Source organism: Sceloporus occidentalis, unplaced genomic scaffold (genome assembly GCF_023333645.1).
Source record: "Sceloporus occidentalis isolate IW3139 unplaced genomic scaffold, rSceOcc1.0.p SCAF_4, whole genome shotgun sequence".
Lineage (NCBI taxonomy): Eukaryota > Metazoa > Chordata > Lepidosauria > Squamata > Phrynosomatidae > Sceloporus > Sceloporus occidentalis.
This window is the reverse complement of record NW_028316984.1, coordinates 196,914,519-196,927,940: the sequence shown is the minus strand read 5'-3', so window position 1 is coordinate 196,927,940 and position 13,422 is coordinate 196,914,519. Positions and strand designations below refer to the sequence as shown.

At 40.5% G+C, this 13,422-nt stretch overlaps 1 protein-coding gene across 1 annotated transcript in view; it reads right to left on the bottom strand.

Moving 5' to 3' along the window:
* Positions 1-1,173: 1,173 nt before the first annotated feature.
* The window catches only part of PELI2 (pellino E3 ubiquitin protein ligase family member 2), a 112,592-nt gene continuing 100,343 nt past the window's right edge, over positions 1,174-13,422 (bottom strand). Inside the window, exon 6 of the mRNA XM_089522825.1 lies at positions 1,174-12,159. Coding sequence (XP_089378951.1) covers positions 11,593-12,159 — 567 coding nt within the window. The 3' untranslated portion in view covers positions 1,174-11,592. The remainder of the gene's footprint in view (positions 12,160-13,422) is intronic.

The window sequence follows — 13,422 nt, the reverse complement described above, 5'->3', positions numbered from 1 at the left end:
TCTTCTGTTTTACTAAAACTGACAACCACCATTTCTGCAGATCAAGACGAGAAGCATGCAGCCATCCAACTGTTATTGGACTACAACTTCCAGCAGCTCTAGGCAGATGTTAGTGGCAAGAAATGCTGAGGTTTGCAATCCAGCATCATCTAGAGAGCCTCAAACCTCTTGATACAGATGGTTTGAAAGAGCTGTGTGTGGTGTGAGGAGGCATCAGGTAAGGGCAGGTTCAGTAACCACAGTAACCACTTTGGCTCCTAGCTCTCACCACCACCAGCTCTCATCACTGTTTTCTGACACTCACCTCTTTGGTGTTCCTAACATTTCCTTTTTATATCTTGGAGGACCAATACAAACAAGTACTCCAGGAGATGCTAATCCAGTTCCTTTCCTGGTTTGCTGACACTTTGCCCACACTAGTTCAGAGAGAAAGCAGAAGTTCACTGCTACAAGTGGATGAAGGCTGAATCCAAGTTCTTGTGCTTCATACTTTCACAACTAATGACCAGAGAGGTGGCTCACATGCAAAAAATGGGATCGGGGGTGGGGGGGGGGGATATGAAGGGGATATTTGTAGACTGAGCCACCAGATGACATTGGACTGCAATGTCCATCAAGATAGCATAATCCAGTGGTTCCCAAACTTTGGTTCTACAGATGCTTTGGACTTCAGCTCCCATGATTCCTGATTGCTGGTCAAGCTGGCTGGGGCATCTGGGAGTTGAAGTCTAGAACACCTAGAGGACTAAAGTTTGGGAATCACTGGCACAGTCCATGACATGAAAGGAAATCCTGCTTAAACCTTCCCATTACTTGGCTTGAACATCTTTTTTAAACCTACATTAACAGTAGCTAAGCTATTTAGTAACTTTCACTTTATTTTCATTTGTTTTTGTGGTTCAAAATCGTATGCCTCAAGTCTTCAATGTCATTCAAATGCTTTCTTCCAGCATTATTTATGACAGAGGATCCATTAAACTGAGGAAAAAACCCATTTGATCTGAAGGATAAAATATAAAAATTCAGATTTTCTAGGAGGGTATTTTGTCTCTCACACACAGTTTTACCAACTATTCACTCGGTAGGTCTCATGGTATTATTCACAAATCAAACATCACATTCTTCTGCCATCTGTGAAGTGTGAAAAAAGAATCAAAAAGAGCCAAGTGATAATACTGGAATACCTTTTTAATTTGTTTTCCTCTCCTGTAAAATGGCTTGTACTTCCAAAATGTACAACAGGTAAATTGTGTTAATATCCATTCACAATGATGTATAAAAGACCAGATTTCACAAACAACTCAGAAGAGTAACAGCTGGTAACATATTGAAGGAAATTTTCCCACCTTTACCCATTCTCAAAGGGTTTGCTGGGCATGAGATGCAGTTTTGAGCTGAGACTCAAATTTCCAGGACCTTTAAAACACACAATCACAACCCCTCCCCAACTGCATTATATTCCTGCTCCTTCTAAATTAGTCTTTGTAGGTGAAACATTATCTCATATGCAGAAGGGACAAACAGATAACTTGGGGGAAAGGAATCTTTAATTATTTGGAAGTTTAATTTGTTGGGCATCTTAAGTATATCTTCTCAGGATGAATTTCTTGCAAATACTTGACCAATGGCCAAGAATCCAAATACTCAATTGTTAGTTCCAATGAGAGTAAACCCACCAAATCAATAGAAGCTACATAAGTTACCAAGTTCCTGTCGAGTCAGTGAGTCCACACTAGCTGGAAATAACTAGACTTATAGCATTATGTTTTTAAAATAAGGTCCCTAGAAACCATGAAAGCTTATCATTAAGAGGTTCTCAATGACATTAGTAATAAGAGGTAAGATGCCCAACAGATAGTTGACCCACCACCACTGTCCATTCCTTCCCATTTTATGACAGGGAATTCTTCAAAATCCTTTAGAATAGTGGTTTCCAACCTTTGGTCTGCTATTTGTTTTGGACCTCAGATTCCAGAAGCCCCAGCCAACTTGGCCAACAGTCAGGAATTATGAGAGCAGAAGTCCAAAACACCTGGAGGACAAAAGATTGGAAACCACTGCTTTAGAATATTCTCTCTGTTTTCAGAAGCAAAGGTTTCAAAAGCTGGGCTGACGTCCCAAACAAACAAGCAGAATTCTTCTGAAGAAGTGAGGTAAAGGCAAAGAAGACAAAGAGTTCCTCATAAATCATTAAAAGGGAGGAAGCCCCCCCCCCCCCAAATGAGGGAAGAACATTAGGAAACCACCAGCTGAACACAACTGGTGAATCAGTCATTTGGTGCCTGAGTTACAAGTAGAATTGGGACTACTTCACATTATTTTTGATCTATACAATGACTAGGGTGATGGGGAAATAATAATGTACACACCACCCTGTGTGAAGCCTGAGGACACTCTACTATGCACAGGAATGCCAAGAATTCCTTATCAATACATGTTCTCCATTACAGGTAGAAGGTGTCTTTTGTGTTCAGGGTACAGAAGGACAGGTTGCTTACCTGTAACAGTATTTCTTCGAGTGATCATCTGTGAATTCACACACATGGGTTATTTTGTGCCTGCACAGTTAGCTTCGAAACCTCCTTGGAGATACTAGAGGCGTTTTGGCGGTAGCCCCACTCACTTTCCAACTGCCCTATTAGCCGGTTTCCTGCCTAAACCCTCAGTTCCATGGACGCCGAGTAGCAACAGCCCAGGACCGAAGGAGAGGCAGGCAGGGCATGACTGTGTGGGGAGGATGGGCGGGATTTGTATGTATTCGCAGATGACCACTCGAAGAAATACCGTTGCAGGTAAGCAACCTGTCCTTCTTCTTCATGGTGTCTGCGAATCACACAAATGGGGTAGACTAACAAACTTTGGTCAGTGAAGTTGGGAGTACCATGCGACACTTGAAAGGCATTTTGACCCCAAATAGAATCACCAGTCGGGAAACCAAGTCAAAGGGCAAATAAACATGGGGACAAACAGTCCCACTGACATGACGACTCTACAGAATCATGTAGAAAATCCAATACTGAGACGTAGTGGAAACAGTCACCAATGCAAATGAAACATGAAAAAGAGGCTTGCCAGCTAACCGTATGTTGCACAGACTGTAAGTAAACTTTGATGGTCCATAATAAATGGCAGGTGTAAACTAAGGTCAGGGAAAAATCCTGGCCAAGATAGCAGTTTTGCTGGCAATGGAGATTATGCCAAAGCTACCAAATAGGTAAGTGGTGTGGAACAGAAGGAAGCTCACTACTGCAAGCAGTTAGGGGAAGACAACAAACAAGAAGGTCTGGTATACAGAAATTGTCTAATCCAAAGGGTGGATTGAATCCAACACGAAGGGCAAAAGGCTCACAGCAATGCAAGGCTGCACAGGCCGGGACATTGATAACAAGGAAAGAGGGGCTTACAAAGCCCTTAAATTTAAGCGTGTCATTCAAAAGAAAAAGGACAGTGACCTGATAAAGCCATGATTTGGAGACTATGGCATTGACAGACACAGCCTAGAATGTCAAGTAGTCCTCTTTAACAGAATATGAAATAGACAAATCTGTAGTCAGCAACAAGATGGTTGGGAAGTCCATCCATAGAGAGAGAGCCTAATAACATCAAAACGGAGAGGAGCTCCAGGAGGAGGAGTATTACCTCATTCAGTCACAACAAATTTGAGACAGAAAGAAATGAGAAAACTGTAAAGTCCAATTGTTGTGACCCATGAGACACGCTGTATCTGAGCGTAATATTTCAGGTTATCAGTATGAAGCCTGCAGATCCGAGACACAGCCAGAACAGCCAAAACTGATAGGCAAACAGTGTGGCAAGAGTGGCATGGTGTCAATCCATCATGGATGGACCCTTGGAATGAAGTTTTGTAAAGCAGCAAAGCTGGAATAGACCTTTAAGTGCCACAAAGTCCAATTCCTAGCCAGGTGTATAAAACACTAGGCAATATGCCAGAAATCACCCTAATGTCACCCCTAATGCTTAAGAGGAACGATTGAAGCTGTAGCATTAATGCACTGCAACACAGCAGTATGAACAGAGGGGCTTGGAGGCCATATGGGTGACTTGAAACCCCTTACCATATAGGTCCAGGGTGTGTAATGGAGCATGAAGGGCATAACAATTGGGGGAAACACAGGAGTCTCCTTATGGGAGAGAACCCCCAGGAATTTTGCAGACTGCATAGTTAGCCTTGTCAAGTGATGTGGGTGGAGGTCATTTTAAAAACTTCTCCTCAACAGTAAAGGTTTTGGGGGGTTGGAAAAGGGGGGACTCTGCCAAGCACACCAATTGAGGTGAGCGACCACTGTATCAAAAAATTTCCTCAGAAAGGGAAAGGGCCTTGCCAATGCAAAGGCGAGGCAAGCCACTGCTAAACAAATTTACCTCACAATTTAAATCACCTTTAAGTACACAATTGTCTAAAAAATTGCAGTACAGGCTGCCGTTAAAACAGCTGCACCTCGGAATTTAAATTCACATTTAAGTATGCAACTCCCTAAGAAATCACAGTGTAAGTTGTTGTTAAGGCAATGTTACCTCAGAATTTAAATTCATATTTAAATATACAGTTCTCTAAGAAATTGTACTGTTTTGTTTTAAAATATGAACACGATGTTAAAAAATTGCCACCAGATGCAGATTGATCATGTCAAATCGAGTGGAGATTTCCTAGATGCTGCAAGTGCGGCGCACAAAAGGAACTGAGGTTTTAGGTGGGAAAGCGGCTCATAAGGCAGTTGGAGAGTGGAAGGGGCTACCTGCCTCTAATATCTCCAAAACGCTTCTAATATCTCCAGGAAGGTTCCAGAACTAACTGCGCAGGCACAGAATAACCCATTTGTGTGATTCGCAGAGACCACACATTTTACTGGATAACAACCCAAGATTGTTCACAAATACATCAATCCTGAGGTTCACTGAGGTGTTTTCATCCTGAGGAGGGCATTAAACCAGTTTTCTGTATCAGAGTGGGCGTGCTGAAGGCCTGCTTCTGGCATCTTTTCCAGATAACATGGCAAACTCCTGCAGGAGTCTTGGGAACATCCATGGCTTGCTGGCAAATGAACTGCTTTCCAGGAATGGAGTTCCAGACTCCATCCCTGGCACCTGAATCTTGAACATCAAGGCTGAGAAAAGAAATGTCACGGTTTACCAAATCAGACCTGCCTTCCCCAACCTAGCATCTGCCAGATGTCTCCTGCTCCATCCTTGCCAAAATAAGGACTTAACCGTAAAAGAGATGAAGTCTAATACATTTGGAGGGCACCAGGCCTCCAACAGGCTGTTAGACTGTGCTGCACAGGTATCTTAAACATGGTTCAGATACATCAGTCTCAAAGCAAGATCCTGACAGTATTTAATTTCACCGAGAATGGGTGAAGGAAAATTTACACAGCTTTTCTGCTGGAAAAACATGAGGGCAATTGTCCCACCCATCAGCACATTTAGCAATCATCCTTGGAGAAGAGCTTCAAATGTACGGATCACTATTCAACCTCACAACAATCCTGTATGATAGATCTTTTTTTTTTACATTGAAAAAAGAAAGCATCCTGGGATCAAAGTACTGCACAGCTTAACTGGGCACAGGTCCCAAGTCTCCATGCATGACTCCCTTTGCTCAGTCTTCTAGCTCCCCTTCCAAAAGATTGCATTTGTTGTTCTGTGCTTGTTAAAATATTCATCTGAACTCAGAAGTACAATTAAGTATCACTTTAAAGGTAACGTGGTACGGTTCAACACTCTTAAAAAACATGCTAAAACTCTTTTGCAGAGCTGCATGGATCGCTGGGCTGGTGTTGTTGTCTAAGGCACACCCATTATTATTAACTGTTTTGGGACACAAAAGGGAGTGGGGCTACGAAAACAAGCTATTATGGAATTTCGTCAACCAGGTTCATGTTTCTACAAGCAGCTACACTGGAGGGAACTGCCTGAAGTGTCAACCTTCATGGAACATTGAGCCATCATAAATCCATAGTAGTCAAGAGGGCAATTTAAAATATACTTTCTCCCTACAGATGTTAACAACTGCATTCTTATCTCAAAGCTGTGTGAAAGACACACAAGCATCAGCAAGAAAAAGGGAGCTTGCAGTCAGAACATCTGAAGTTGATTGACAGTAACAAAACTAAACAAGAACAGCTCAGTAAAGGCAAATAATGAAAATAGTAATAAAGGAAATCACATTGCTTTGTTTTCAGAGACTGGTGCACACAAAATGGATATACAACCTTTTAAGAACCTAACTCTTGCCAAAGTTTACACAATCCCTAAAAACAGTAGTATTTAGTTACTAGTGCCACTATTTTTAAACTTCATTATATAGCATAAAATGGCTTTCCACCTTTGTTCAAAAATACAGACAAGAAAACCACTGACTATGCTCTTGTGCTTCACTGTTACGAGACTGGGGAAAATAAGCAACGGAAGTCAGCTTAGTTTTTTGTGGGTTTTTTGGGCTTCTTGGAATGCAATTTCCCTCTTAAAACGTAACACACAGTGGACCCCCATCTTCTCATTCACTACAGCAGGATTTCCTGGGACTCTGAAAAGAGCTGTGTCATATTTTTGTCGAAATATGAATTGGAGCCAAAACCTACTGTCATGCTAAGAGCATGGGTTCTTTTGTTCTTTAGGCTTGAAAGAGCAAAGTATACCAGCAGTAAATTATATGCCGATTACTGAATACAGAGACATGGCAGAATTTCCTTAGCAGAGCCTAACTGAAAGGAAACACTGTCTGGAGGTTTACAGGAGCCACTAATTTCTTATACTACACACTACTGGATCTCTCACTATAGATACCTGTAGTAAGATCTGCATAGAGTTTGAAGACTGTGCTACAGCATAGTGCCATTGCTACTGGGGGGAATGAAGGAGAGGGATTTGAGGTGTCCCATAATGAAAGTTAAAACTTGTTTCAGTAGTGGAGGAAGCTTCATTTAACTGTCAAATACTTAAGTAACAGGAGTTAATTGTGACAGAAATTGCTAGAGCCAGATTTCTAAACAGAATTTTAAAGACACATAACACCACAGCCAACTGTTGGCCATCTTTTGAGTATTCGCTGGAGCTATCTGTGTTGTTCACAAACGCACACAGAAACACCTTACACTGAAAATAAGAAAATAGATAACAGAGTCAACAACGTCTTCCACAAACACCTTTGAGAGCCAAATTCAAGAACATGCACATGCCCAGAAGAAAAGAATCAAATGTGTGTGTGTTGGGTTGTTGTTTTTTAAAAAGGACCAACCACTGCACTAAGCCCCTCGCCCAAAGAAGTGCCATGGCTTAGCAAGATGACATCAGGAAGTCACAAAAGAGATATGGTAATGGGCACAACTAGAAAGAAAATAATGGAAGGTGTGCAGAAAGAATATTGAACTTCGCAAATGACATAACCCATCTCCCAAGGTGTTTGGGGCTATAAACCCTTTTCTTTGGACTAATATTTTATGTCAGATGCCTCAGACTGGAAATGACTGATCATAAGAACATTCTAAATAACTTTGTTGTCACTTGAGGGGAGGAAATCTAATTGGTGGCAGACATCCAGTTTGGAACAATCAGTTTAAAAAGATTTTAAAAGATACAGAAAGATCCCCAACTGTACTCTATGCTATTTACTGGCAAACATTTGCATTAGAATTGGCTTCCTACTCCATATGGAGATAGATCTTTACAATGCCTTGCTCCCCTCCCATCTATCTCAACCGATTCCCCAAAGTAAGTTTCTTTTAACTGTCTTTACAAGACTATCCTGAGGCACTGAGGTAACATCATGACTAGCAAGGAGCAAAATCAATATACAATAATATACTTGGATATATTAGTGAAATGACCACAGTTCAAGGTCAGAACATGGACTTCAAATTTAGTATACAGACTTCTGAGGGGGAAAAAAATCCACAAAACCATTCACCTGCATGGGGAGTGTTCAAACTGCATAATACATGAGCCAGATAGCAAGGATTTAAAAGACAAGCTAAAAAAACACACACTGATTTATGAGTTGTATTTCTGTAGCTCTGAGTTGTATTCAAACAAAATGGGTTAAAAGGTTGCTCAGAAATCTTACTTATGGAATCCATTGTTGCTGACTCCTTTGGGGGAATAATATGCAAAGAAAATACTAAATGGCTTTCAACTCACAACAAAGGAAGTCTTTGAGAAAAGTTCTTCCAGGTAGTTTCTGTGCAAGGAATGTCCTGGAGACTTGAAGGTGGACAACAGAAATGCTTTTGACATAAAGAGAGACCAGAAAAATACATCCAGAAGATGAAATAAGGAAGCATGGCACATCCCTTAACTCCACATGCAAGGTTTCTTTCTGATTTTTTTCATTTTCTGACTTCAGCCTTTTTGGTGGTCATGCCCATCTGAGCATGGTTCCATGTTCACAGAAGTATTTCATTTTTACAATCATGGCAAAGTAGCAGAGCTGTTATATGCTACTGACTATTTGAGATGATGGAACAGAAGATCTAACCTTGAGCTAGAGAAGTTTAGGAATTGCAAAGATGGGAAACTAACCCAACTTAGAGCTAATGTCTTCAGATATGAAACACATCAGAAAAACTTTAGGCAGAAGTTTGCCAGAAGAGTCAGTGTTTCAGAGCAGTTTCAGAACAGCTTTAATCGGTTATTTCCAATAACGCTCTTTAGAAGTTTTCTTTCTCACAGAAAAGTTCAGTGAAAACAGGAATAATGTCAACACTTCCAAAGGAGGTAAAGTTAAAATTATTTTTTAGCTCTTAGATTAATGTTGTTCTCCCCAAACACACAAGCAGTCTTTGAGAAATCACCAAAAAGGACCAGGATCATAAGAGAGAATGAGCCAATCCAATGGATTCTTCCTTGACAAGCTCTAGAAGAGGTTCCAGATTATTAACACTTGTAATGATGATGGTAGGGCAGTTACAGGTAAACATTCACAAATGAAAAAGAACCTAATTATGGAAACATTTCACACTTACACAGGGCCAATTTTTCAGCCCATAAATTCCTTTTTAAAATCTTCATTGGTATGGCATTGCGCCAGCCTGGAGAACGGACTGAATAACTAAGGGCCTAAACTAGAAGACAAGAACACTTTTGGGGCCTTACAACCTGTGGAAGTAACAGCTATAGGAATCTAAGCTACATGTCTCTCTTATGGGATAGAAGGCAAGGAGCAGTCTGTTTTACAAGGCACTAGGATAAAAGTGTTTTGGAGATCATTGGCCCTATTTCCCAAACTAAGGAGTGGGGTAGGCAAATTACCAAGTACAGGAGTTGACATAATGCTACAGAGTAAGTGAAACCTTTCCAAATAAAAGAAGTGGATGTTTAAACTTTAAACGCTGAACTTTTTAATACAGAAAATTGTATTAAACAGCAGCAACTATGTAAAAACAACATGCTCGATCACCCAATGGGCAATGGACACTGAAAAATGTTTAAAAAGATTAACTATAAACAATATTACATCCAAAGTAGCAACAGGCCAATTCAAGTATATACACAATATATTAAAATCATATAAATTATTTATCTATACAAAGGACACAAATACAGCAAAGAATTGCTGAGAATTTAACAGAAAGGAGACTCTCCCTGCCCCCCACCCTCATGCCTGGTTCACTCTGGATGAGCAATGAATTTTTGCCCTAGGAATCTTTTTTTCATTCAAACATGGAAAAACTAATAACTCTAATACCATGAGTACAGAAAAAAATATAACAGTATCCTAAACAAATGGAAACGCTAACACGGAAGAGATAGTGAAAGGTTCACATAAGTCCCAATCTACTAATTTTCTGAGTGAGTAGTAATTATTGCCTTTCCAACCACTTCAATTCCTAGTTAGGAATTTTAAGTCACCCAGGTTATGACTAAATGTTGGGTACTGACATTTGAGGGTAAAAATAAAATAAAATACACTACTCAGACTATAAAGGGAAGGCCAGAGAACTGAGAAGTTAACAAACCATTTATCTTTAACTACTGAAAAACATTTGTACATTAAGGATAATATCAAAGAAGCAAGCTTAACAAAACAGCTCAATTATGGATTTCAATAGCTACGGAACATCTACACATGTGAATTACTAGAAAGCTACCTGCAGATGGCTAAGACTCAAGAGTGCCTGAAACTGCCTATAAGATCAAGGCCAACATATGTATGCTCTGCAAAAACTGGACCAAAATTTCTCTCGAGAGGTGAGGGCAGCTAATTAAGTGACTGGATTTATAATGGATTGCTATATTTCTACTTGCCCACAGGTACCAGGCATGCAAGGGGAACTGGAAAGAACACCCAATTAAAGACAGAAACTATTAAAATGGTACAAATGACCAGATATGTGTTTAAATAAATAAACAAATCACCCCAAATGGAAAACTGAAGAAGCCTTATCACGTATTGTGCCTTATCAATAGATTGCTAAAAGGTGCTTCCATTCATCACAAAGAGTCCAACACTATGTTACTTACGATGCTGTTGGGGGCACTTTTCTAAGGCTTCAGCCCATGTAATGTCATAACACCTAAAAAGGATGAAGCAAAACAGGCAAGGCTAACCTAATTAAGGACATCTGTGAAAGACTACATATTGGGAACATACATGCACAGGTGGGATGAAGCCACAGAAAGGTGGTACCATTGCCCACAGTTATTCATAAATTGGCCTTATATTGGACTTTGAAGAACAATTCTGTGACATGCTGAAACACAGGGCAGGATGATAGTACATTCACTGCCAGATAGCTCAACTGGCTTGGAAAGAAGTCAGAAGCAAATTCAGAAACTATTCTTTTTGCGCAACAAGAAACCTATCTTACAAATCTGTTGGACCAAACAAACAATATCTTGCAGCATTGCCACATTATGTTTTACAAACATTGATTAAAAAAGAAAATAAACTGTGTTAAAAAGTCGTAACATGGGAAGTGACCAACAGAAAACAACCCCCAAATTTCAAGTAACTGTGTCTTTTTTGGACAGCTGCATTACACCACACTGTAGAATTCCATGTTTGTGCTATTATTCATGAAGCTAACCTTTCATGTTCACAGCTTGTTTCACTCATGTATCTCGTGAACATTCACCTAGGTTTACCCACACATTCGGTACATCCTCTTTGAGAATGAACTATTCAAGTTAATTATATTGCAAATTAAAAAAAGAAAGAGAGAGGACAGACAAATTACATTCTGAATGCTCCTTTTAGGTTGAAAAAATATGTGTCTTAAAGGCTTGTCAAAGTTTAGAAGAAAAGCATTTCAGTTACAAAATCCAAGATTATAAAATCATTAAGACATTGGTTTTTGTTTTTTCTGATCTTACAAATATTACAAATATACTACAGTTTGACCAAGAAGTCATCATGAACATGCTGCTGTCAAGCATGCAATGCCATTGATAACTGTTTGGTTCCAGGTATCAATGTACCTTCATACCCTATGGTAATCCCCCAACCCACCCAAAGCCCTCATTAATAACAATCCTATAAAAAGGGGGTAAAATCTGGAGTTAGTGGCAAATTCTTTATCTTCACAGTAAATTGTTAACAAAGTGAGCTTTATTGAAGTCATCTGTAAAATGACATCAGTCAACTGGACCCTGAAAAATAAGTTTGACGCAGTTCTGATCTCCAGACAGCTGAATAGCGCAAAAAGGACAGGCAGCATGGAACGCATGAGTACCGTGTGGCAGTGGGATCTGTGACCAGTATTTGGCAGACTTTTCTGAGCACACATGGCCACAGGGGGTGAAAGCATAAGTTGGCGGACCAGCATCAACATAAAAGCCTGCCTCACACCCAAGCCAGAGAGGCACATAGGGACCAACGGTTCTGCACATGGGACACTCACGCTCATTGGCTTCTGTGTCACTGCGATGTCCCCAATTGTGATAGCCATGGACATGGCCACAGCTGAGGTAAGCCCATGGCTGTTTTTCTTCTACCACTTCTTTGCGGTTGATACTGGGAAATGCTAGTGTATTCAGCCCCACGGGGCACTGGGGCCTTGCAGCATTGATTTCTTGCCGGAGAGCCTCAATGTGTTTCTGAGTTGGTGTGTGAAATAAGCCATCTGCCGTTCTCCACAGGAGTGTGGCTCCACACAGATCAATGAGAGAACCATCTTGAAGGACGTTGGTTTCATTTTCTACCTAAAAAGGCAGGCACAGACATAAAGCCATTTGAGTGCTAATTAATTCTGAAGTGACCCTACACCACCCAAAGCAATGGGTGCCCCTCCTTTTAACTTTTTTGTGGATGTTCTGCCTCTTGTTTCCTGTGTCATCTTCACACAGTAATGCAGTTCAACTAATCCGGTGGGATAACCAAGATTCTATAACGTAGCAAAAAATCTTATGGTCCCTTAAAAGGCTAGTGCACATTACTGTAACATAAAAGCCTATTTACAGATACATATAAGAGGCCTCCCAAGGAACTCATAGAAGGACTGGATGCAAATTTACATAGTGATGCTAAAATGCAAGAGAGGAGCAGGGAGAACATTCAAAATTCACACCATTCAACTTATTAGGCCCTTTGGCCAGAATTCTTCAAGAAAGCACTATGCATTTTACGCTCACAACTAAAGCTTTTCTGAAACTTTAGATCCTTTGGCATGCAATTCATCAGTAACAAGTTCAGATTTAAATGAAGCAGAAAGGTTATACTGCAGACTCTCACAGACATGGTCAGAACCATCAATCACAGAAAACTGCAGGCTGGAAAGAATACAAAGCAGCACTTTCTGCCTAATGTTCAGAGAAGACATTTCTTTCTTTCTTTTTTTAAAATGCAAGGCAGACCCCCCTCCCCCCAATAAGGTCACAGGAAAGGACAGGATATTAAGCCACTATCAGCCTACTCTGTGACATACTACAAAGCCAAACCTATAGGAGCTCAACAAGACACATTTCACAGCACCATGGAAAAATCTGGCTTAAGTAACACATGTCTTGGTAACATCCAGCTTAATTACTGTGATGTGGGCTGCCCTGGAATAACTACCAGTTGCGAAATAGAATGTAGCGATATTTCTAATTGGAACCTGCTACAGGGGACCCAGCATCCCATTATTATATCACTTTTATTGGCTTCCTATTTACTTCCAGGCCCAATTCAAAATGTCAGTACTAAAAGTGTACTACTGCAAAATCCTAGGATCAGGATCTCTCAGGGGCTGCTTTCTCCATAATCACCACCTGCCTGCACTCTTGGGCTGAAGCCTTGTTCTTTACCCCCTTGACCTCAGGAGGTTAAACACGTGAAAATGTATGACAAGCCCTTTTTAGCTTTTGCAACCAGACTTCAAAATCCACCCCCTCCAATCCATCTGGCTCTCTTCTTTATAGTTTTAAGATGCTTTTGTTTTGGAAAGCTTTAGAGGTAAAGGCTAAGTCCTTTGTTTGATGTCTTTG